The sequence below is a fragment of the Vombatus ursinus genome, unplaced genomic scaffold, assembly GCF_900497805.2.
Source record: "Vombatus ursinus unplaced genomic scaffold, bare-nosed wombat genome assembly UNPS02013950.1, whole genome shotgun sequence".
In the NCBI taxonomy this organism is placed as follows: domain Eukaryota; kingdom Metazoa; phylum Chordata; class Mammalia; order Diprotodontia; family Vombatidae; genus Vombatus; species Vombatus ursinus.
In genome coordinates, this window is record NW_020953728.1 from 3633454 (window position 1) to 3660493 (window position 27040).

The 27040-nt window shown below is 38.7% G+C and overlaps 1 protein-coding gene across 1 annotated transcript in view; it reads left to right on the forward strand.

The window, feature by feature from the left end:
• The window catches only part of ASB13 (ankyrin repeat and SOCS box containing 13), a 34591-nt gene extending 12549 nt beyond the window's left edge, over window positions 1-22042 (forward strand). The window contains exons 3-6 of the mRNA XM_027858927.1: window positions 1020-1170; window positions 8302-8436; window positions 17147-17338; window positions 20793-22042. Coding sequence (XP_027714728.1) covers window positions 1020-1170; window positions 8302-8436; window positions 17147-17338; window positions 20793-20920 — 606 coding nt within the window. The 3' untranslated portion in view covers window positions 20921-22042. The remainder of the gene's footprint in view (window positions 1-1019; window positions 1171-8301; window positions 8437-17146; window positions 17339-20792) is intronic.
• The last annotated feature ends 4998 nt before the right edge of the window (window positions 22043-27040 follow it).

The following is a 27040-nucleotide window of genomic DNA, read 5'->3' on the forward strand; positions in this document are numbered from 1 at the left end:
ATTGGTTATAACTTGCATTTTATGTGTTTATTTGAAAAATAATGTAATTACTGTAATTTAACTCTGTTACACAACAGATGAAATATGTATGGATGGTTTTTCAAAATTTTCTTATCTTCTTTCCTTATGCTTCCACTGCCCCCTTCTTTTTATTCAACACCCCAATTGCACCTGAGGCTACTACCACCCACCTGGATTATTCTAGTGTCCCCCCCTCCCAGGTGCGGTATCACCCACTTTGGGAACCTATGGTAGAAAGTGATGAAAGCAATGTTAATAGTACAGGTTAAATTTTAAAGTGGGTCGTGTGTACAATTTTTTTTATCTTGGAAAGCTGCTTACACTCCTAAACCTAATATTTCCTTGACCCTCACTGTGCTCCTTAGGTCTTTAATTTGATCAAAGAACAAAGCTGGATTTACATTTCTGTTAAAAACAGAACTTTAAGCAGAGCATATTTTAGTGAAACACGTAACCCAACTTATAGTCAGAAGTTTAAATCTAGACTTACTTAGTCATTCATTTGTGTGACTGTGGGCAAGTCACTTAATTCATTCCAGCAAGCATTTACTAAGTACTTGATATGTGCTAAGTTCTGTATTAAGAATATAAAAACAAAAATGAAAGTCTATGCCCTTAAGGAGTTTATAGTCTACTTAACCTTTCTGACCCTCAGTTTTCTCATCTATAAAATGGTGATATTAGGGCACTGCCTTTTTCATAAGGTTGTTGTGAAGAAAGTTATATAAACTGTAAAATATCACATTAATATTGGCATTATTATTTATTATTATCTTAGCAGCCTCTGCTGGACAAACTTCACATAGGTTTCGTCACTTATGATATATGTTAAAGTACTTCGTAATCATAAAGTACTATATAAATGAATTTACAAAATAAGTACCTTTAGAACTTTTTCTGTAAGAGAGATTGTTGAGTATAGTGAGATGAGTATTGCCAAGATATGTTTTCCATCATGTGGTGTGTGTGTGTATGTGTGCTTTTTTTTCCCTTTTGAGGTGGATGCCCGGAACGTTGATGGCAGTACCCCACTTTGTGATGCCTGTGCCTCAGGCAGCATTGAATGTGTGAAGCTACTGCTTTCTCATGGGGCAAAAGTCAACCCACCACTGTATACTGCATCCCCACTACATGAAGCCTGCATGAGTGGTGAGTAGTCTTCTGTAGAGCCTCACTGGCCTAGTTTTCTGTTGTATTCTTCTTCTTCTTCTTCTTCTTCTTCTTCTTTTTTTTTTTTTTTTTTGGCTAGGCAGTGGGGTTAAGTGACTTGGCCAGGGTCACATAGCTAGTAAGTGTTATGTGTATGAAGCCAGATTTGAACTGAGGTCCTCCTGACTCCAGGGCCGGTGCTCTATCCACGGTACCACCTAGCTGCCCCATGTATTCTTCTTGTTTGAGGCTCCCTGTCAATCTCAACAAACATTTATTAAGGGCTTATTATGTGCCAAGCATTGTGCTAAGAATTAGATACAAAAAGAGGCAAAAGACAGTCCCTGCGCTCAAGGGGCAAAATGCAAGGAACTATATACAAAGCACGCTATATACAGGATATAGAAGAAATAATTAACAAATGGAAGGCACTAAAATTGAGAGAGGTTAGAGAAGGTTTCCTACAGAAGATGAGATTTAATTGGGACTTTGAAAAGTCAGAGAAGGCAGTAAGCAGATTTGAGGATACACAGCATTCCAGCCAGAGAAAATGGCTAGAGCTGAGAGATAGAGGGTCTTGTTCATTGAACAGTCAGGAGGCCACTGTCAGAGAATCAAAGAATATGGGTCAGGGAATAATGTATAAAAAGACTGGAAAGGTAGGAGGGGGCTGGGTTATGAAGGGCTTTGAATGCCAAATGGTAAAATCATTTTAGTGGCTGAACAGATAATGAATAAGAGTGGGGAGAGAATTGAGGCAGGCAGACCTACTAGCAGGCAATTGCAATAATCCAGGTGTGAGGTGATGAGGGCCTACACTAGAGTGATGGCAGTGTCAGAAGAGAAGAGGGGCATATTAGGTTGCAAAGGTGAAATTGACAGGCCTTAGCAACAGATATGGATCTATGGGAGATTAGGGACAGTAAGAAGCCCAGGATGACTCCTAGGCTGTGAGTCTGAGGGACTAGGAGGATGGTATTGTCACATTTAGTAATAGGGAAGGAAAATTTAGGGGGAAAGAAAATGAGCTCTGTTTCGGACATAGTGAGTTTAAGATACCTGTTGGACATCTAGTTCAAGATGTCTAAAAGGCAGTTGGAGGTGCAACATTGGAGGTCAGCAGAGATTGGGGCAGGATAAGTAGGTCTGAGAATTATCAGCATATAATTGTAATTAAATCAATTTGAGCTGATAAGATCACCAAGGGAAATAAGATGGGAGAAGAGAAAAAGGCCCAGGACAGAACCCTTAGGAACACCTACATTTAGGAGGTGTGATCTGAAGGAGTATCTAGCAAAGGAAACAGAGAAGGAGCGTTTAGATAAGTAGGAGAACTAGGAGAGAGCGGTATTCCGAAAGCCTAGAGAGAAGAGAGTATCAAAAAGGAGAGAGTGATTAGCATTGTCAAAAGTTGCAGATTGGTCAAGGAGAATGAAGACTGAGAAAAGGCCATTAGATGTGACAACTAAGAGATCATTAATAACTCTGGAGAGAGTTGTTTCAATGGAATGATAAGGGCAGAAGCTGAATTATAAGGGATGAGCAAGACAGTGAAAGAAAAGAAAGTGGAGGCACCTTTTTGAGTTTAGCTACAAAGGGCTGAAGAGATATGGGACAATAGTGGGGGTAGAAGGATTAAGTGAGGGAAGACACAGACATGCTTGTAGGTAGTAGGGAATGAGTCTAATGAGAGGGAGAGACTGAAAATAAGTGAAAGAGTGGGGATGACAAAGGAGGCAATCTGTTGGAGGAGATGGGATGGAATGGGATTGCTAGAACAAGTAGAGGGATTAGCCTTGGGAAAAAGTAACACCACTTCATCATTTGAAACAGAAGTGAAGGAGGAAAGAATAGCAGAAGGCACCTGCATTATAGGAGATAAGGATGAGGCAAGAAGAGAGAGCTCATAGAGTGGCCTCAATTGTTTCTGTAAAATATGAGACAAACTTCTCAGCTGAGAGAGTAGGGGAAGGGGAAGCCATTAGGAGGTTTGAAGACAGATGAAAAGGCTGGAAGAGCTGCTGTGGAGAGTGAGATAGGAAATTGATAAGAGAGGTATAGTAGGATTGCCTAGCATCAGTGAGAGCCCAGTTGAGATTGTGTAATGGACTGAGTCAGAATGATTGTATGATTTTCTTCATCATTGTTCAGCAGCATGTGTAGGAACAAAGGCAGCAAAAGGTGGAAGTGATCCAAAACTTAGGCTTGGCTGAGTGTAATCAGCAATATGATAAAGGGGGTAGGGATTCAAGAGAGGAGGACACTGTAGAGTTGAATTGGTTCAGCAAAGGATCAAGAGAGGTAAGAGAGGAGAGAGTGTCTAGTGTAGGGGAGATGGCCTAGGAGAGACTTGAGGGGTCAAGGGATTGGAGATAACGGTGAAGATGAAGAGTATGACTATGTAACGGAGGGCAAAGGAAGAAGTGAAATGCTGATAGGTTATGGTTGGGTAAGGGGATTTTGGAATTCTTGAACATAGAGGTAGTACATTTGCTGTAGATGGCAAGATCAAGGTATGACCATCTTTCTCTGTAGCTGAAGTAGGAGTGGAGGAATAGCTCATGGAAGTGAGTAGCTTAAGGAACTGAGTGGTTAGGGTTTGTGAGAGAGAGTCAGTATGTTGAAGCCCCCTACTATGAGGGCAGGAGTTGGGGAGGAGAGAAAAATTTTGAGCCAGGTACTAAACTCATTTCAGAAGGAAGGAGAATGACTTGGGGGTCTGTAGACAGTAGCTACCAGGATTTTGATTGGGTAATAGAGATGAAAATCATGAACCTCAAAGGAGGAGAGATGGAGGCAGGGAGAGAACCTGGAAGTAGCAATGGGGAGCAAGAGTATTCCAACTCCTGTGCTTCAACCAGTGAGTCAAGGAGAATGAGTGCAGCCAGGAAGGCTGTGTTGTCAGGGGGGAGGCCAGCTTTCAGTAAGAACTGAAGAAGGTGGAAGGAGTGGGTGAGAAAAAGGTTTAAATTGAAGGGATGTCTGTTACCTAGGGAACAGCCATTCCAGAGGGCACTTTGGAAGGGCTGGGGGGAATTAGGTTGAAACTTTGGGGTAGAAAGGCTGAGAAGTATGGCAATGAGGAATCAGATGGTAGGGGGTAGGGGATGGGGAATGAGGCTTGGATGATGATCTACAGTAGTTCAGAGTCTGTGGGAAAAGCTTCAGCCTGCTTCTCAGTGGTTTGACAGGTTCCCATATTTTTGCTCTTATAAAGTTTCATTTTTCTGTCTGAGATTAAGATGAAAGCAAAGTACTTAATAAAGTTGCTCATGCTAGATAAGATGTGATACTTACTAACAGATAGTAGGATTAGATGGATTGGAAACTGGTTAAATGATTGGACTAGTGATTCAAGATCAGCTTGAAGGGAGATCTCTAATGTCTTGCCTCAGGAAGCTGTCCTTGGTTATGTGGTGGTCAAAAAATGTTTAAAATTACTCAGATGAAGGCATGGATAGAATGCTTATCAAACTTTCAGGTGACCAGAAATTTAGAATGACAACTAATGTTGAATTAAAAAATCAACATTCAAAAATATCTCAAAGAGGGCCTAGGTAAATAAGGTGAAATTTAATAGAGATAAATGTGAAGTACTACATTTTGATTCCAAAAATTAACTTCAAAAGTATAAGACAGGAAATGCATGACTAGAGAGCACAAAGAAAATGTTTGGCGTTTAGTTGACTGCAGATTCAACATGTCAGTGTTTCAATATAGCAGTAAGGAAAGTTAATGTTAATAGATTACAGTTAAAAAAAAGAAAAGCAAAATATCCAGACCACATCTGGAGTATTAAGTTTGAGGCACCACATTTTAGGATCTGGAACACAAAATGGGTAAGGGCCTTTAAGGTTAAGTTATATGAAACTAATTTGAAGGGACTGGGGATATTTATACTGGAGAAGGGAAAACGGGTGGGGAGGGCAGGAACATGACAGTTGTCCTCAAGTATTTTGAGGACTGTCACATGGAAGTAGGATTAGACTTGTTCAAAGGAGAAAACTAGGTACAACGTGTAGAAGTTTCAGGGAAGCATATTTAGGCTCAAAGCAAGGGAAAAAGGTCTTGAGATCTGTTTCTGCTCTTAGCTTCCCTTCCCCCACCTATGATATTATTATCATGGTCTCTGTCTCATAGGGGCAGAAATACATGATTTAATTGTAGATGTTGCCTCCCAAAAAGACACTTTTGATCTCCAGGAGGGGTATTTTATGTTATAATGTTTTTTTTTAGCTTGAGTTCAAAGTATTTGGCAGGTAATAGGTAGGGATCAATCAACAAACATTTATCAGCCACCTACTGTTGCTAGAAGCAAAGTCACATAAGGTAAGATACCTGCCTTCACGGAAAGTATAGTTTAGTTGGGGAAGATAAGACACAGGCACATAAAATGATACAGGGCAGAATACAGGGCTAGATATAAGTACCAAATAAGAGGTAAAAACAGCAAAAGGGAAAGATTACTCCTTATGGTCTGGGATGGTTGGTAAAAGCTTCATGGAAAAGGTGGGCCTTGAAGAATGGGTCAGATTTAGGTAGGCACAGAGAATTCCAGATGGAGGAAAGGAATGGTGGGAAGGAATCAAAGGACCTGGTTTTGACTCCCATCTCTACTAACTCTGTGACTCTGAGCAAGTCACTTAACCTCTGCAGGCCTCTGTTTCCTCCTCTGTAAAATAATGAGGTGGTTCAATTCAGTGATCTCTGAGGTTCCTTCCAGCGCTGTCTTTATAATATAGTGGACAAAGACAGAGGTAGAGATGTGCATAAAATTTTATGTTTATGGAACAGTGATTAAGCCAATCTTGATTAAACAGAGAGATACGTGTTAAGAAAATAGTGGAAGATAAGGTGGAAAGGTAGCTGGAAATCATATTACAAAGGAACATAAATTCTGATTTGTGAAGGACGAGATGGATAGTTTTAGACATGTTGAGTTTTCTATTGAAACTGCTATCTCAAAAGTCACCAGTGTTAGCATGTTGGATTTGGATTCAAAGGCTCTGGGTTCAAATTTTTACTCTACTACTTACTATCAAACCTTGAGCAAGTTATTTAACCTCTGTGGGTCCCAATTCCTTCATCTTTAAAAAAAAATGAAGGGGTTGGAATAGATGAAGTCCCTTTCATCTCTAAATCAATGATCTTATCAAGGAACCTCCCAGTTTCTGAGTTCAGTTGCCCATCCTCTCTGAACTCTGCAGCTTTTGATGCTGTTAATCCCAGTCTTTCTGGATTATTTTTTCTCCCTTGGCTTTCATAACATTTCACCCTCCTGATTCTCTTCCTGTTTTCTTTTATCTTTTTAATTGTCTGCTCTTTATTGTTCTATCTCCATTTTCCAGGTTGTGTTCTTGACCTCTTCTCATATAGTCTCTGTCTACATTCCTTCATTTGGTGAAATTAATCCACTCCCTTGGCATTCACTTCTATTCAGACGATTCCTAAATACGTATCTCTATTCTTGATCTCTCCTTTGATACAGATTCACATTTCAACTACCTACTAGACATCTTCCCCTGGATGTTCTGCTGGCATCTTAAGCTCAACATGCCTTAAACTGAAATTATTGTCCATTCTCTGAAAACTCTTCCTTTTCTTGGCTTCCTTATTTCTGTCAGCAGTATCACCATTCTTTTAGTCACCCATTCTCTTAATTTGAAAATCATCTTTGCCTTTTCTCTCTTGTTGATTCTGTTGCTTTTGTATTGCTAGCATCCCTCCTCTCCTCTCCTATCTCCCACTCCCTGCGCCTTTTATTCTTACTGCCTCTATACTAGTAGGCAGTCTTTACCTTTTCCTGAAGGTTTTGTGGTAGCTGCCTTAGCAGATTCACTGTCTTATTGCCCCACTGCTCAAAAACCTTTCCTATTGCCTACCAAATAAAGTCTAAACTCATTAGATTGACATTGAAGGCTTTCCATAATCTGACTCCAGTTTCCCTTTCTTTATTTCATAGCACCCATACTTAATTATTCTATAATCCAGACAACTGGAATACATATCCCATGCTTTCCTATCTGGCTGTCTTTGCTCATACTGCTCCCCATTCTTGGAACATCATCTTTTCCACACTAACCTTAATATCTCTGCCTCTTGAAATCTTACTCATGTGTTCAAGGTCCATCCCAGATGCCCACTCTTCCATGAAGCCTTTCCTAACCTTTTGTAGTGGGAACTGATCTTTGCCTCATAAATTCTCTTGGCATACTTTTAGGTACTTTTTAATGTAAATCTTTCATGTACTTATATCTTATTTGGCATTATAGTTACTTGTGTGTATGCCATATCTTTTACTGTACATTGTTAGCTTCATGTTATATGTATTTAGTTTTGCATCTCTAATAACTAGCATAGTACCTTGCATATTGAAGGTGTGTAATATGTTTGCTGAATGATGATGACAAGACATCAAGGTAGAAAAGTCCATCAGGCTTTTAGAGGTGTAGAACTGAAGCCTAGAAGAAAAGTCAGGGCTGAAGATGAAAGAATTATCCTAATAGTTAAAGCCAAGATAGATAGTGAAAGAAATCTCTGAAACTGAGGGTATATATAGAGAAGAGAGGGTCTAGGACTGAATGTTGGAACAGATTCATTTAGGACAGTAGAGGAAAAAAGAACCAGTGAAAGAAACAGAAAAGAAGGAAAGAGAGCCAAAATAATATTAGTGGAAGATTGGTAGAAGGTTCTTCCACACGATTTTGGGGATGCCAGTACTAAAATAACTACAGGACTGCTAGTTTCTACAATATTTCCTGAGGTAAGAGGGAGACATTGGGGCAAGGGATAGTGAGCATCATCTTTTCCAGTCAGGACTCCTCTAGGAGTAATAGAATAGGAATTGTCTATTCCCAACTAGAGAGGAAATTCTCTATATAGTTTCTCTCATTCTAGCTCTCATATAGGCATGACTGAATAGTCTGTCCTATGCCTTTGGTCTAGTAACTATTAATTGCTTCCTTAGAATCACATGGTAAATGTAAACTGCTTACAAGGTTAGGACAGAGTTGTGGTTTTGTCTTTTTAACCAGAACTTGGGATCCACTTTCAGTTATATTTATTATTTTACAATAAAGAGAGTGGTCTACATTTATTAACTTTCATGCTTCCTTTTTAATTTATTTAAAGGAAGTTCTGAATGTGTGCGACTTCTCATTGATGTTGGGGCTAATCTAGAAGCCCATGACTGCCATTTTGGTACTCCATTGCACGTTGCCTGTGCAAGGGAGCATCTGGATTGTGTGAAAGTGCTGCTTAATGCAGGTAAGTGGTTCTTTTTTTTTTCTTTTTTGCAAGACAGTTAGGGTTAAGTGACTTGTGCAAGGTCACATAGCTAGTGTTAAATGTCTGGTCTGAGACCAGACTGGAACTCAGGTCATCCTGAATCCAGGACCAGTGCTCTATACACTGCACCACCTAGCTGCCCCGAGGTAAGTGGTTCTTAACCAATGCAGTGTTGTTTGACACATGACACATGGGACCTGAACACAACCCCTGCCCACTGGGGCTGATTCCTAAATTGGGTAGAGAAAAGACTTTATCATGAGACAGACAAATCAAATTTAGGGATGTGAATCACAGTGAAGAAGGCACAGCTTCAAGACTCTATAGAATTCTATTAATTTATATGATTATCAAGCATCCTTAAAAGGTTCAGAATGGACAGTTTTCCAAGATAGAAAACAATGAATAAATAGAAAGTTGAGGAGATTTGTAGCATAATCAGAGTTTAAGCTACCAAGAGATTTCCCTCATTAACTTTCCATAATATCTAGAATCATTCTTTCTAGGAAAAGGCTTCCATGTTTTATCTTAGCTTAATTAAATAATTTATGAAAGAAAAGTTAAATTTTATCATTTTAGCTATTTTGATTGTCTTGGAGTCAGTCAAATGGAACTGTCAAGAAATAGAAAAGGTAAGGTTTCTTACCTCACCAACCTTCTAAACAAGATGGATTATCAGTTGTTGAGAGCTTTTCTATTTGTGCTCCTATTTTGCTTTAGTATGTTTCTTTCAACTCTTATAAGAAATGCTCATACTAGTTTTTTTTTTTAAAGTAGCTACTAGGGTAAAATTATTTAATTATGTATTTATGTAAACATGGGGAAATATCAATTCTGTTGAGCTTTTGAAATCAACTTTTCTTTTATTTTGTGACTAAGGTGAAGGGAGGGATTCCTGACTTACTTTTCACTTCTAAGCACAGGCCAGATCAAAACAAATCAAACACCTTGATAAATTTCAAAAAGAGCTTCCACAGACCTAGGATATTAAGTGACAGGAGAATATGACTCTTTGGAAGCAACAGAGTTTTTAGGGTTATTACTGCATGTCTGTTGAGAGTTGTTGGACTCTGGTGGTGTGTTGGGGGCAGTCAGGTGGTGCAGTGGATAGATAACCAGGCCTGGAGTGAGGAAGACTCAACTTTGTGAATTCAAATCTAGCCTCAGACACTAGCTTTGTGACCCTGGGCAAGTCACTTAACTCTGTTTGCCTCAGTTCCTCATCTATAAAATAAGCTGGAGAGGGAAATGATACTGTGGTATCTTTGCAAAAAAAAAAAAACCAAAACCCTCAAATGAGGTCACAAAGAGTTGGACATGACTGAACAACAACAAAAAGGTGTCGTGTTAGGACCTAAAAGGGCCCATATCTCCCAACAAATTTCTAAAAAGGAATCAGAAGAAATAATAAAGAAAACCAAAGAAAAACAGCTATAAGCTCCTTCAAAGAAAAATAACTATAAACTCCTTCTCTGCCATACAGAGGCTCTGCGTGAAGAAAAACCATGGTAGGTAGAAGGCAAAGTGTACAGATGGGCTCAGATCCATAGCAAGAGACAGGGTTAGACCACACCCCAGGCAACAGGATGCTCAAGTAGCCCTGCTTTGGCCACAGTAGGAGCAAGGGCCAGATCAATGTCCAGTGCAGGCCTAGGTAGCCTTTGCCTGAGCCACCACAGCATGGTGGTTGTTCTTCATGCTTGAAGAGGACCAAATTGACATCACTATGTCAGGGTCAAGGAACAGTGTGTCTGACTGTGTCTGATTAACATGAACTTAGAAGGTGCTACCACACGTCAGGCACAAATAACCCATATGAACATTTGGAATGGAGACTCTTAATTTGCATGTCACTTTTCTTTTGAGCTACTACACTTCTGTTTTGTTCATGGAACACAGTGCTTTGATGTGGGTACACCATCTCACAATTGTTTCTCACAATTGATTCTAGAGTTCTTCAGAGAAACCTTGAGAGAGTTCTTGTATCACTGAACGCCTAGTGAGTTCTCGGTAAAATAGTCTTTTAGGCAAACTGTATTTGGCCCACCAATCAGAGTAATGCTCTTTGCAGTAGAATTTGAATGCTTGGCAGTTTAGCTGGAGAAGGGACCTCAGTGTCTGGTATCTTCTCCTGCCAGGTGATATTCAGAATCTTCCTAAGACAATTCAAATGGAAGCCATTCAATTTCCTGGCGCGGCACTGGTATATTGTTCAGGTTTTATAGGCATACAACAATGAGCACAATGGCTCTGTATACCTCCAGTTTGGTAGGCAGCTTAATACCTCTTCTCTTCCATACTTTCCTTTAAAGCCTCTCAAACACTGAGCTAGCTGTGGCATTACATGTGTCAAACTCATCATCTATGTATGTATATTCCTGAAAAGTATACTGCAAAGGTAAGTGAACTTATCCACAGCATTCAAAATTTTTCCATTTGCTGTAACATATGGTTCCACATATAGATGGTATGGTGCTGGTTGGTGAAGAATCTCTGTTTTCTTGGTGTTAACTGTCAGGCCAAAATTAGCACAAGCAGCAGAGAATTGATCCATACTCTGTTGCATCTTAGCCTCAGAGGCTGCATTGAGTGCATAATCATCTGCGAACAAAAAGTTGAGCACCAGCTCTCCCTCCACTTTTGTCTTGGCTTGTAGCCTTTTCAAGTTAAATAATTTACTGTTAGTGTAGTAGCTTACCTTGATGCCATTTTCATCCTCATTGAAAGCATCTGACAAGATTGCTGAAAACATCATGCTAAAAAGCATGAGAGTAAGCACACGATCCTGCTTCACTCCATTGGTGACTGGGAATGCACAAGAGAACCCACATGCAAACTGTCATGGAACTGGCGTACAATACTGATGAACTTCTCCAGGCAACCAAATTTTGCCATGATCTTCCACAATCCCTCACAACTGATCAGTCGTGGTCAGATGGAAACATTGGGTACAGACTTCTTTTCTGCTCCTGGTTATTTCTCCTGGAGTTGTTGGGTAGTAAACACCATATCAACCGTTCTTTGGTCCTTTCTGAAGTCACAGTGGCTCTTGGGTAGGTGCCCATCTTTCAACTGAAGGAGTAGCCTGAGAAGCACTCTGGCAAGAATGCTTCCAGCAGTGACCAAGAGAGATGACCCCCCCCTCCCACCCATTCCTTTATAGAGGACAATTGAGACATCCTTGAATTCCTATGGGATAACCTCTTCTTGCCATATAACCAGAAAGATTCAGTCAACTTTGGTATGAGCAGTAGACCCCCTGCTTTGTAAATCTCAGTTGGAATAGAATCAGCACCAGGCACCACACAAGAGGAGCCTAATGGCATTCCAAACCTCTTCTTCAGTTGGAAGTTCTGCTAGAGAGGGGTTTACTTTAACTTAAGGTGAGCAATTAGTGACTTCAGCATTGGTCGATGATGGTCTGTTGAGAAGGCTCTGAAAGTGTTCAGCCCATCTCTGCAGGATCATTTTCTTATCACTAATCAATGTGGTTCCATCATGGCTGAGTATTTGAGATGCATCATAGGTCTTTGGCCCATAAATAGCCTTCAGGACATCAGAAAAACACTTTGGATTGTTATTATCAGCAGAAAACTGAATTTTATCTTCCATCTTACTGAGTCAAGAATCCTATATCTCTCTAAGCTTTGCTTGTACTTTACTTTTAATGGAGTTAAACACTGCCTTCTTAGATAGATGAACTATCCTCCTGGTAAAACCTTGTGAAGTTCTCATTTTTCATTTAGCAGCTTCTAAATTTCCCCATCATTTTCATCAAACTAGTCTTAATATTTGTGGGTTTTCTGGTCAGGTGAGTAAATGCAGTGCTGTACACCAAATCTCTGAAAGCTGCCCACTCCTTTTCTGCTCCACTGTTGGCTCGACTTTCCCTCTAAGTTAGCAACAAACTGTTCACCCGCAGATAAGTGATCTAATCCGTTGACATTAAGTCTTCTGATGAGAAGTCTTACTTTGGGGCCAGAGCTTTTGTTGAATTCAAATGTTTATCTTGGACAGGATAAATCTATGATCAGTCCTGCATTCTGCACCACGCATCACTTTTGTCACTCTCACATCCTGTATATCACTTCTTCTTATAGTGACATAGACTATTAAATGCCAATGTTTCCTGTGAGGGTGTATCCACAAAGTTTTGTTGCATTTAGGTAAATGGAAGACAGTGTTGGTGATGAGGCCACAAATCTTTCATAGTAAGTGAACATTATTGTTGCTGTTTCCACCTCCATTCCTCCTAAATCACCTAGAATTACAAGCTTGTCCTCTTTTGGCACACTGATGATGAGGGTCTCCAGGTCTTCATGAATTTTTTCTTTGACCCCATCAGGGTTCATCATGGAGGGAGCATACATGTTGATGATGGTTGCATGGCACTTTCCTGCAAGTGGCAATCACGTTGTCATGAGTCTGTCATACAGTTCTTTTGAGAGGCATACAAGCTTGTTGATTAGATTAGTTTTAATTGTGAAACTTATGCCAACTTCATGGCACTCCCCATCACTGCAGCCATTCCACAAAAATGCGTATCCAGCTCAGACTTCAATAAGCTGGCCTTCATTTGCCAGCCTTGTTTCACTCAGGGCTTCTATTTGGATGAGATACGTGCTGAAACAAGAGCTGTTCATCTTTCAGGTCTACCAGATTTTGTGTTGTCCATAAGTGTGCACACATTCCATGTACCAATGGTAAGTGGAATCATTTTTGCAAAAGTTTTTGTAGATTTTTTTGTGTTTTGACCACAGGGTGGGATCCCTGCCTGCCATGGTTAGCAGGCCAGGGTTGGGTGGAGCAGACAGTTTTTAGGGCACTTTTTCTAGCCCTTACCTCATGCCAGGAGGTGAGCAATGTGGTCTTTTAAAAAGGCTGCTCAATAGAGCACCAGCCCTGGAGTCAGGAGGACTCCAGGAGACACACAATACTTCCTACCTGTGTGACTCTGGGCAGATCACTTAACCCCAGTTGCCTCCCTTAAATAAACAAACAAACAAACAAACAAACAAACAAATAAATAAATAAATAAGCAGAAATAAATGAAAAGGCTGCTCAGACACTCAGGGGCTGCTGAATCCCACTGCTGCTTCAGTCCAGTGAGAAAATGACCTACCTGTGGCAGGGTTGTGACTACAGCTCCCAGAGTATCTGCACCTGCTGTTTTGTCATTTGCCTGTTGCCACAGGACTTTGAGGTAGGTAAAAATGGTAAAATGGTATGGGTGATGTCTTTTGACTCATACATAAATTGAATTTACGTGAGGCAAAGCTGCACAAAATCATCAGCCTCACTCTGTCTTCCAGAGTCATTGGATCCAGCGGCAAGACAAAAAATCAAGAAAACTGGTGATGGCCCAAGATGCAGTGGATGACCTTGGCATCTTTGATGCCTGACCAAGCTCTAAGCACTCCACAGGGCCTGCTTTAACTGCCTTCATGGCCATTGGAACAAACTGTTCTCATCCACCCATTCCACCAGGGGAAGTCTTCACATGCTTGCTTGAGGCAGACACCCCCCCAACTCACTGGCAGGTTTGAGACCCCTCAACCTGGTTTAACCTATCTGTTGAAACAGTTTAACAGGGTGTGGCCACTGTACATGCTACAGCTTCTTGGAGCCACAGGTGAGAGTTGGGTGGCAGGTGGACACCAAGGGTAGAAAGCAGCCCTGAATCTTTCCTGAACACCTGTACAACTTACCACCAGAGCACACCAAAGGACAAAACCCCAACCCAGAAACTAAATCTGGAAATATGAGTAAACAGACTAAGACACCAAACAAAATAAAGAAATGTTAGGGATTTAGAGAAGCTCAAGAAACATACCCTGAAAAAGAATTAACTTCACAGTAACTCCAAATGGAGCCTCAGAGAAAAGAATGTTCTGGCCACAAGGACTACAAGAGTACCTGGAGGAAATGAAGCAAGAGATACAAAGTAGAATGTTAAAAGAAACAAAACCTAGAGAGAAAAGAATGACAAGGAGATTTAATGGTTTACGACAGAAGGTGGTAAACCTCCCCCAGGAATTTGACCCCCAGAAAATTAGAATGAGCCAAAGAGAAATCAGTGACTCCATGACACAATAAGAAATATTAAAACAAAAAACAAAATATAAAACAGAAGAAAATAGAAGACAAATACTGTCAAACATAACTGATTTGGGAAACAGATTAAAGAAGGTCAATCTAAGAAACATCAGACTACCTGAAAATCATGGGGGGAAAAGCCTTGATATCCTAATATAAGAAATAATAAATGAAAGATGCCTAGATCTATTAGAACTAAAGGGAAAAATGAAAATAAGAAGAATCCGCTACTGAAAACTCCCAGTAACATCATAGCCCAAATCCAGAGCTTCCAGATCAAAGGAAAAAATACCACAAGCAGCCAAATATAAAGAGTTAAAGTATCAGTGAGCCAGTAAGGATCACATAAAACTTGGCAGGTGCCATTTTAAAGAAGAGGAGAGTTTGGAATATACTATTCCAAATGTAATGGTATTGGAATATGCTATTATAAATGACAAAAGAGAAAGAAAGACTTTTAAGAATTGCCTATGTAGCAAAACTGAGTATAAAAATGGAAAAAAATGGACCTCTAATGAAATAGAGGGAGGTGGGGGAAGGGAAGATAGTGATACAATTGCCACTAAAAAAAAAAAAGGAAGAAAGAAAAGGGGTTTACTGAAGCATTTTTTAAAAATGCAAAGACTACAAAAGGAAGGCCAGAACGAAACACAGACATGCAGGATAGTTTTGAAAGTTACATGTTGAATTTAATATACACTTAAAACTAAAAGTAAGCTCTTTATTAAAGCTATTCACAGTTTAATTTATAATCCTCTTTTTCAGTCCTGTTTTGTATATGGAAATGTCTGTTTTTATTTGGTATTTGTTAAGTTCAGAAAAAAAATAAAATTTGGGAAAATAATATTGATCACCATCAGTAGACCTAACTAGAATAAATAAAATTCTTATTTGCTGTTTTATAACCTGAATATAGGATGGAGCTATTTCTCACTAACTAATGGAACCTATTTAGAATGAACCACAACATGTATTATAATATAGTACACACTGAAGTTGTCTCCCTCTCTACAAACAAAATTGAAGGTCTTAAGTCAAAGAGGTGTTTTGGTGCTAGTGACTGAGAGCCAAACTGATACATAAATTGTACTTGGTAACTGTTCTCAACTGCCCTTTCTTTTCAAAGGAAAGGGGCAGGGAGAGATAAGAGTTGAATTTTTACTGGTTATGTGGTTTTTCATGGCCTGACAAAGTATATAAATACTTAATTGTGTTTTGAGTTTTTGGAAGGAGTTGAACAGAGGCTAATTAAGAAAATGTCCCTCCTACCCTTTTAGCGTAATTTCAGTGAACTTTTCTTTCAATTTTCTCCCATTAATTTATTCACCTCACTCCCCATAGGTTAAGATTCTAGGTGTCTTGAAATTAGAAAATCAACAGATATGACTTCACATAAAAGAGTAACCAGGTAGTAGTAACCAAGGTTTATCCCTTTAACATCTGCATGATCATATGCAGCTTGGCTCCTGCTTGATTCAGAAAGGCAAAGCTAGGACCAATGGGTAGAAGTTTCAGAAAAGCAGATTTCATTTCACTGAGAAAAATCTTCCTAATTAATGATAAGAGCTATCCTAAAATGGAATTAACTGCTTTAGTAGGTTATAAATTCCTCATTCCTCAAGGTATTTAAGCAAAAAAAATTATGAATGACCACCTGTTGCAGATATTGTAAAGGGAATTCATAGAGAAAATGTTTATCAAAGGTACTTACCATTGTTGTGGAGAATTTCCTTTAGAGAATCCAAATGGAAAATGAATTCCTTATAGATGGGGAAGTCTTCAAGGTCTTTAGATTTGCAAGTGACATTGTGTTGATTTAATGAAATCCCAGAATACTACAATGCTTTTTCAATCCTATTTTCAGCCACTCAAAAGAGATCAGCTTTTTATTGACAGTGAGATCAGATTTTTTTGAAATCTTTTGTTTTTACATTGCCTAGATTTTTTCCTTTATCTCTCCCCTTCCTGTTCATAGGAGGGGGAGTCATATGACAAAGACTTTTTCAAAAAATAAAAAGAGGAAGAGAAGAAAAAAATTTAGCAAAACTAATCAATATATTGAGAGGAAAAAATTGTATTTTGTTCAGTGCTCCTCACATGTGGATCTGGGAGATGTCTTCTTGTCTTTGGTGCTAAACTTGTTCTTTATAGTTGTGCAGATTTCACTTTTGACTGTTTTGTTGTTCTTTCCATTTACACTGTTGTCACTGTGCACATTGTTTTCCTGATTCTGCTTGCTTTACTTTGCATCAGTTCATGGAAGTCTTTTCATGCTTCTCAAGATTCATCACATTTGTCTTTTCTTACAGAACAATAATATATTCCATTACATTCATTATAGTACAGTTTGTTTTGTTATTCCCCAATATACAGGCCAGGTTCTTTGCTATTACAGAAAAATGCTGCTATAAATATTTTGGCATAGATGTGCCTTTCTTTTTGCCAATTATATCCTTGGGGTATATGCCTAGCAGTGCAATCTCTGGGTCAAAGGGTATAGACATTTTAGAAGGATATACATATTATATTGTTCTCTCTTAACTCTGTGATAGTGCCTCTGGTACCTATCTTTTCTTTCTCCTTGTATTTCCAGGAGCCAATGTGAATGCAGCAAAATTGCACGAGACAGCTCTTCACCATGCAGCCAAAGTAAAGAATGTAGACCTGATTGAAATGCTAGTTCAGTTTGGAGGCAACATCTATGCCCGGGACAATCGAGGAAAGAAGCCTTCTGATTATACTTGGAGCAGTAGTGCCTCTGCTAAATGCTTTGAGTACTATGAAAGTAAGCTCAGCTTTCAGTTCTTTGGGGGGAATATTACCATATGTTTTGCTAACCAGGACCTGGATCTATTTACTCATCAAGAATTTCTAATCTTTCATTTAATAATTATCTAAGTAGCCACAGTTAAATATTCATTCACAAGTCATACTACTCCGTTTTTTATACAATTGATCAATTAACAAGTATTTAGCTCCTGTTATGTTCCAGGTGCTGTGCACATAATAGGATACATTGAGGATACAAAAATTATAAATGAAACAATTCCTGTTTGCAAGAAACTTTGATTCTAACCTGTTAATCCATATATGCACAAGAAGACTATAATATGCACATAGTTTTCAAGCTGTGGTCATGGGGTCTGTGTTGACATACTCTGAAGTGTCATCCATAGTCTGCCTTTTCAAGATGATTGTCCAAGGTCAAAAGGTTCAGGCTGACCTTAAACACAGTGTAGCTAACTGTCCTCTAAGAGATTAATCTTTTAACTTTAGTCTCATTAGCCCTATACTCTAGCACAATAGTCTCCAATGTTTTTTATTGTCTACCTCATCAGTAAAGAAAAAATTTTGTGTACTACCCCAATATATCTATCCTTTTTTATTTAAACATTATATACATGTGCATGGTTTTAAGTTCAGTTTATTTTGATACTTGGGTTTTAATTTGCTGTCATTCCTGAAAAGGATCTTTCCCAAAGATACATCATTCCAAATATGGTGGTTGTACTTACTAAATCTTTTTTTTTTAATTTTAATTTTAATTTTTTTTTGGTGAGGCAATTGGGGTTAAGTGACTTGCCCAGAGTCACATAACTAGTAAGTGTGTCTGAGGCCACATTTGAACTCAGGTCCTCCTGACTCCAAGGCCAGAGCTCTATCCACTGTGCCACCTAGCTGCCCCTTTACTAAATCTTAATACTCATTTTTAGCCCCATCATTTTAGCCCTATCAATTCATCTAGTAAATTTCTATTACCCCTAATGTCAGTGATTCTTGCAAACTAATCTGAAAGTGTTGCACTTATATATTTTTAACAAATGAATTAAAAACTATTTGAAATATTTTTAAACAAGTTAGAAAATTGTTCCCAGATTTTTAAAATATGCAAATATTAGAGTTTTAATAGGTGACATGCATAGCTTTCAGCAATAAAAATCATTTGGTGATGGAAAACATTTCTAAACATCCATTTTCTCTCCCCTTCTCTGAACTAGATAAATCTAACCACAAAATAAACAAGAAAGAAGTTAAGGAGGTGAATAGAATATTAGAAAAGTTAGGTATGATAGACCTCTGGAGAAAATTGAATGGGGATAGAAAGGAATATACTTTTTTCTCAGCAGTACATGGCATGTACACAAACATTCATTTTCAAAGTGCACTTTCCATAGGAAGAATTTCTTTCAAAAAGTAGTTATTGAGGGGGCAGCTAGGTGGCGCAGTGGATAGAGCACTGGCCCTGAAGTCAGGAGGAACCGAGTTCAAATGTGACCTCAGACTAAACACTTGACACTTGTGTGACTCTGGGCAAGTCACTTAACCCCAATTGCCTAAAAAAAAAAATAGTTATTTTTCTACTCGTTGTAAAACATCATCTTTGTTTGATATCAAACTATTTAGGAAACTAAAACAAGTATACAACACCAGAAGCCATTTCCCACTGGATAGTCAAAGGGTTTGAACAAACAGTTCTCAAAAGAACTGTATACTATTAACAACCATATGAAACACTGCTGCAAATTACTAATAATAAAAAATGCAATTCAAAACAACTCTGAAGTTTCACTCCATACCCAACAATCTGAGAAAGATAATAAAATATGGCAGTAGTTTGCTGGTGGATGCTAAGACAGTGACTAAAATACCCATAACTTTTGATTCAGACATCCTATAGCTGGGCAGGAGGTATATCTCAAGGAGGTCAAAGATAAAAAGATGGGTCCTATATATACCAAAATATTTAAATTTAATATTACTTCCCTATAAGAAATGATGAATATGAAGAATTCAGAAACATGGGAAGACTTAAATGAACTAATGCAAAGTAAAGTAAGCAGAACTAGAAAAACAGTATTCATAATGACCATAGCAACATAAATTAAAAGAGCAATAATAGAAACTAAATGCTATGTAATTATAATGACCAAACTGCCCTGGAAGAGATACTACTGCTGCTGCTGCAGCTCTACTACCTAGCATTTATGTAGCACTTTAAGGTTTGCAAAGAGATTTACATATATTATCTCATTTTATCCTCACAACCCTGAAAATTAGGTGCAAAACAATCTTCATTTTACGAAACTGAGGCAGACTGAGATTAAGTGATTTGCCCAGGGTCACACTGCTAGTAAATAAAGTCAAATTTGAACTCAGGTCTTCCTGACTCTAGATCCAATGAATTATTCCTGGTCTTTCTTCCTTGACTCCCTGCCATTTATTTACAAGTCTGGTGGGGGCACATGTCCATCTTTATACTTCCCAAAGCATATAGACATGAGAATTCACCTCCTTCCTTTGCAGAGGTAGGTAACTATAGATGTGGTACATTGAGAAGTTTAGGATGGCACTGAGCTTGTGGACCTAGGTGACTGGGTAGTGCCCTTAGCAGAAATAGGGAAGTTTGAAAGAGAAAGGGTCTTTTGGGAAAGAGAATTGAGATCTTTAATGCAAATTGCAACCCATGTATGCCTGTTCATTCTGAGCAATTCACACAGTCTTCCCAAAAAGGAAGTAGTGGTGCAAAGCTTTTACTCAGACTATCTCACAGCCACCAGAGGGGTGCCTCTTTAGTCAGGAAGTATTCTGGGGGTGGGAGACCCCCATTCCTATCTCTTCCCTTCCCCTCCTCTCTCAGGTGTGGGTTTTCTGGGGGAGGAAGGGAATTTTTCAAATAGTGACTGTTGGGGGTGCCTTAGGCACGATTAGTTTATAACCCCCCAGAAGGGCTGACACCTGGTGCAGAAATTGAGAGGTTGGAGCTTTCATAGAGTGGGGAGAGAACAGAGTTGTGGAGTTTTGGGTCACAAAAGGTGAAAGCCATCTTTTTCCCCAGATTGTGTGGTTGCTTGGTGAATCCCCACTTTGGAGATCACTGCCCTAGGAAATGAGTTAATTATTCATAGACTAATCCTGCCTTATCTGATAGGTCAGTTAGAATACCATGAATCCCAGGGTAAAATCCCAGTTCCTGTTCTTTTTTCCTTGACTCCCTGTTATTTATTTACAAGCCGGTGAGGGTACTTGTTTATCTTTGTACTTCCCACAGAAAATAGTAAGTGTTCAATAACTATTTGCTGAATGAATTGAGAGCTTTTTGCTTCTAATTGAGTTTTGAAAGACACAAGTGTAAAGCTTTAGAATTTTGATATCTATGATCTTTAGAGGTCCAGTCACCTCAATGTTTGTTGCTTCTTAAACTTTACTCATATATGTCCTTGTCTTCTACTTTTTTCCAGAGACACCTCTGACCTTGTCACAACTTTGCAGAGTGAGCTTAAGGAAGGCAACTGGTGTCAGAGGGCTTGAGAAAATTGCCAAGTTGAATATTCCTCCAAGGCTAATCAATTACCTTTCATACAACTAAGACAAAGAAATGGAAGACAGAAGTGGTCTTGGGATTTCATTCTGTGTTGATATAATTATTCTTCCTGACATCTGGCAGAGAAAAATGACTTTTGTGTCTATAGTGGTATTAATAACATATACAGAACATTTCTACTTGTCCCTCTAGTCTATCAGAGAAATTATATCAAGTGTAATAAGAAAGCACTAACTCTTAGCTCTTTATAGTAGATATGCTTCTGGGATATAGTGCATACTGGAATTTGTACTTTAATTCTGTCACTGTCACAGCCACCAAATTAGTGAGTGGAAAAGAAGTTACTATAGTCTGGGCTTCCTTTATTTGATGAACTTCCACAGAGTGTAACTCAGAGCAGAGAGGGAAATGGGAGTTGTAGATTTCTCTGTGGAGATTTCTGAGCCTCCCTCTCTTTCCCATACCTGGTTGAAGCTCATGTTGATGTTTGGTACTCTTATACAACTGATTCCATTTCATACTTCTTTAGGATTTATGTTTACAGATAAAGGTAGGTTGTAGTTCAAATGCCTTGAGAAAACTTAAGGGCAGTCCCTTTAGATCACAGACATCAGGACTCTGAAATAACGCTCTATAAATATCCTTTCGTATGCATACCCTGTTTTGCATAGTAGCAGGGTACAGAAAAGCCCACTGAGGCTAAAGGGATTTCTGTTTCTCAGGATGCTTTTTGTGGCTCTGAGTTGTGGAGAGTGACGACTGCAGCCTGGTAATGATGGTTGTATTGACTGGAAGGAGTTCAGTCCACTGCTAGTTTATTTCAAGACTGAAGGCCTGGTGAAAAACAGCATGCTCTTTCCACTGCCTTTATAATGACTGAAGATTTAGCTTTTTTTCAAAGTGGTTCCCTACCTCACAGGTAAAGTTAAAGCCTCATTTAGATAGTCTTAAAAGACTAGTTAATTCACTGTTATAGGAATTATAATAAAAAGTAAATGCCTTGTTTGTGTTCAGCCCCTTTCAATTCTAACTGAAAACTCTTCTTAAGCAATTAAGTCTAATAACATTTGCACATAATAAAATGTCTACTACCTTCTTCAACCCTCCTTCACCCCCAAATCTAGACTTCAGTAAAAGCTGTCAGTCAATAAAGGAACAATCTTGTATTCTATAGTCTTTTTCTTCTAATGAACCCAACAGGATTCCAGGGATAATTCTCAGGACATTCCTTTGAAGTAGAGAACAGCAGCTGTCATCTTCCTTATTTTTTGGAAAGAATGCAAACTATGAAATAAGATCTTTAAAAGATCCCAGCGTTTTTGCCTCTTTTCTATGCTTATTTCTCTGCTACTATAATGCAAACTCTCAGTACCAGTGTTAGTTAACCACATAGAGCGAGAGAAAGCACAGTTGACTGGGAATCAGAGACCTGATTCTGTCACTAACTAGTGGTGTAACTTGGAAAAATCACTCTACCTCTCTGGGCCTTGTTTTCCCCATCTCTAAAATGGGTATAATACTCTTCTACATAGGGTTGGTATTGTATAGTACTGGATATAAAAGTGTTGTAAAAAGTATAAAATGTATTACTAGAACAAAGTATTCACATTACTAATGCAGTAACACTGCTGCATTTGATCTAGTTAACAACTTATATTCCCTTTGCATTACTATTGTATGTATATAATCTCATTTAGTTTTCATAATAGCCCCATGGGGTATATAGTGCAAAGATTATGCCCACTTTATTTTTTTTTAAGGCAATTGGGGTTAAGTGACTTGCCCAGGGTCACACAGCTAGTAAGTATCAAGTGTTTGGTCTGAGGCCAGATTTGAACTCAGGTCCTCCTGATTTCAGGGCCAGTGCTCTATCCACTGCGCCACCTAGCTGCCCCTAATGCCCACTTTATAAAGGAGAACTTTAGGATCAGGGAAGTTGTTAGTCTCAGGTCATTAGTATGTGACAGTAACATTAATTTTCTTCTTTGGGTTCCTCTCTTTCTGACATGGGACTATTACCATCAATTTCATGAGTGGCATATTGTGAAATGTCAGCCTGCTTATAAAGTAACATGTAGCACTAACAGGCACAACTATAGAATCTCAGAGATGGAAAGGACCTCATAGGCCACAGGTCTAGGCTAACCCATACCTGAATAAGAATCCTCTCTGAATAAAAGGATATGTACTTTTGAGCCAGTTTTTTTTAATAGCATAATTACAACCCCAATGTCCTCACCAAAACAACAACAACAAAACACAATAGCATAATTACAAACTGCTATCCAGAATGATTGAACCAATTAATAGTTCCATTAACAATATATTTGTTTGACTTTCCATGCTCCTTCCAATACTGCATCTGGTATTTTCTTGAAGATGTCAAATGAAGGGGATCACACCACCTCCCCAGTGAAAAGCACTTTCTACCTTTGGATAAAACTGATTGTTAGGAAGTTTCTTTATATATCCAGCATAACAGTTTGTCTTTTCACTTTCACTCTACTGCTTCTAAATCTACCCACCTGGGCCAAGAAGTCAATTATCTTTCAAATTACAGCACTTCATGCGTCCTTGACAACATCCCATATCTCCTTTAAGTCACAGAAACACAGAATTTGAAAGTAGAAAGGGACCTCAGAGAATATCTAATCTAGCCCATATACAAAAGGACTCCCCAATTTGACATACCAAAAAATGATCTTCTAGCATCTACTTGAAGATTGCCAAGGGAAGGGAATCCACACCTTTTCTAGGCAGGCCATTTCACTTTGGGACAGCTATAATAGTGAAATTTTTCCTAACATTAAGCCTAAATTTGCCCCTCTGCAACTTCTCCCACCGTTCCAGGTTTGGCCCTCCGAAGCCAAATGGAACAAATCAGATTCCTTCTCTACATGACAGCCCTACAAACAAATCATCTTGTCTTCAGGCTAAACATGCTCAATTCCTTCAACCAATTTTCATATGACAGACTCAAGGCCCTTCACCATCCTGGCTGCCGTCTTCTGCAAACTCTCCAACCTGTACGATGCCTTTCTTAAACTGTTTCCTAGAAATGACCACAATACTTCAGATGAGAAGTATATAGCACAGTTCAGAAGATTGTCACCCCCTTATTCCTGGGATCTATGTGCCCTCAGTACATTGTAAGATTAGCTTTTTTGGCATCTACATCACACTACTCATTCATATTGAGCTTGCAGTCCACTAAAGCCCCCAAATCTTTTTCAGAATAACTGCTATCTATATATGACTCTCTCATCTTATACCTGTGAAGTTGATTTTTTGTATCTATGTTTAAGACTTTAAATTTATCTCTATTGAAATTAATATATTATTAATTCACCTCAATGGTTTAGCCTGTCAAGATCCGTTTGGATCAATTCTGTTATCTCCTGTTAGCTATCCCTTTAATCTTTGTGTCATCTGTTTACTGCCTATGCTTTTATCCAAGTGATTGATAAAAATGTTAAACAGCACAGGGCAAGCTTACGTCCACTAGAGACTTCCTGCCATATTGACATTCAGGCATTAACAACTCCTCTTCGGCAAGCTGAATATCCCTGGTTCTTTTAACACGATATGAACTCTAGACACATCATCATCCTGGTTACCCTTGTCTAGCCATTTTCCAGGTTATCAATGCCTTTCCTAAAATGTGGTGCTCAGAACTGAACATGATACGCCAAGTGTGGTCTGATCATGGCATGGTGATCATGGCATAGCATCTCATTCTTTTCCCCACCAGAATTCCCAAACGAACTCCAGAAGTCTTTTCTACCTTTGCCTCTCCAACACAGAACTATTGTAGTTCTGATTGCTTTGTCTTAATGCATCCTGAGATTGCATTAGCTTTCTTGGCTGCCATGTCATGCTGTTGCTTCATATTGAGCAAAAAACCAAAACAAAACAAAAGTATTTTAGCTGGTTATCTTATGTTCTTGGGCATAAACAGGATTCTACTTAGAAATGCACTAGGGTGATCAAACCTGTCAGCTCTGTGTAAATAATGAAGCCAACTTTTCCTCAGTTGATAAAGTCTTGTATTTTTTTCTGAATGTGATAAAGATCTCTTTGGCTATTGTGATTTTAAAATGAGAAAATGGGTTAAAAATACTTCTTACAGACTCAAAAAATGGCAGATATACAAAGGATCGTGTAATTCAATCACCTCATTTTAGAGATGAAGTAACAAGGCCCAAAAGAAGAGTGACTTTTCTTTAATTAAATTAGCACTAAAAATTTGTGAGGTATGTGGCTTAGCTCTTAAACTAACCACACCACTCGGTGATAGTGTCATTTAGTTAAATTCAATAAACATTAAGTGTCTGCACTGTGCTAGGCTTTTATTAAATTTCCCTTTTAGGTTATGGTTTACTCTCTGCCTCATGGGGTATCCACTTTCCTTGATATTTTTGAAAGTTTTAAGGTGTGTGTGGGGGGACTATAATCTTCATGCTTAACTCAAAACATTCCTAATTTGGAATCAGCTTTAAGGAAGAAAATTGTTTTTTATTAAAGGAAGTGGGAAACAGCTGCTGTTTCCCTCGTTTCTGTAGAGCAAACGGTAAATGCAGCATCATTTCTGTCTTTTGACTGCCCTCTGCAGGTAGAAAGTAGACTGGTCAGATTCTAACCATAGCATCTTTTTCTTTTCTCTGCCTACATTTCCTATGAATTCTAGAAGAATTTCTCTCTTTACTCTCCAAAGCTCTGTTGAAAAAAGAATCAAAATTTTATATCATGATGATCTACTGGCAAAAAAGTATCACCTATCCAACCCGAGATCCAAAGGCATTCAGCCTGAACAGGGCTTTGGCGTTTGGGGGAAGAGGGGAAAGGAATAAGCATTTGTATACCACCTATGATGTGCCATGCACTGTGCTAAGGACTTTGAAAATATATTTAATCCTCACGACAGTTCGAGGGAGGTGCTGTTATTGCCATTTTACAGTTGAGTAAGCTGAGGCAAACAGATTTGCCCAGAGCCACACAGCTAGTAAGTGTTTGAGGCTACATTTGAACTTAGGTCTTGACTCAGGTCCAGGGCTGTATCTATTCTACTACTTTGGGACAAAAATATTTTTTTCCTCATCTACTGAAGCCACATCAATCACTTTTAAGAAACCTGATTTCCTTCATTTTTAAATGAGAGGTGAGGTGGCATAGTGTATAGAAAGCTGACCTCTGAATTTAAACACCAGGGTTTAAGTCTCACTTCTGACTTTTACTGGTTATTATGTCCATGGGCAAATCATTGACTTTTCTCAGTACCCCTAAGCAACTCTAAGACTGTAAGTTGTAGAGAAGGTGCTGATGTATATTGGTAGAAGAAGTTTTTCATCTGGAGATCCTTATACCTATGAAATATAGGTCTGGTAAAAAAAAAATCAAGGTAACATAATCTTCCAAGGTCAGTTTAGTGTCCCTTGGTGTTCTCTAAATCCTTCACCCTTGGTCTGGAAAGCATTTTCAGAATCTGAGGACTTTGCTTTTTAGCAAAAGCTAATTAGTGCTGACCCCAATTGTTAAGGTTGTCAAGAGACTAGGCCATTTAATCTAAAGCAGTTTGGAAAGAAATGTGTCTGCATTTGGTCCAAACATAACAAAAAGTCTTCAAAGAGCATCGTATCTCAAAACAAAATAGGAAGAAAAAAAGATATTAGCATGTCCCTTTTTCTTTTTAGCATTTTCCTCAAATACGCTATTCTTTTCTTTTCAATTATTTACTTTAGAATAAGAGAGGGGATTTTTCTGTTATTAAACCTAGCATTCTGTCAAGATGAGCAGTGTCATTATATAAATCAGGGATCTCCAACCTGGGGTATACATGTACCCGGGGGATTAAAGAAGGTATGTTTTAGGTTCAAAAAAGAAAAGTGCAGCTGCTCCTTAGTATTAACTCAAACTTAATCTACAAAATCCATTCCAGTTTATCAACCAGAGGGCTGAGATTATAGGAATATTAGGCCATTTTGTGAAGGAGAAGACAAAGAGGAAGAAGGGATGACTTGATTTAAAAAAAAAATAAAAATAAGGGCTCCCCAACATATTCCCTAGATGTATTGTGGGTTGGGTACCCCTGCTTACACAATGCCTATCGTATTTTAAAGGAAAAATATAATGGAAAGATGTGTTATCTCTTTCCTCTTGGTAGAAAAG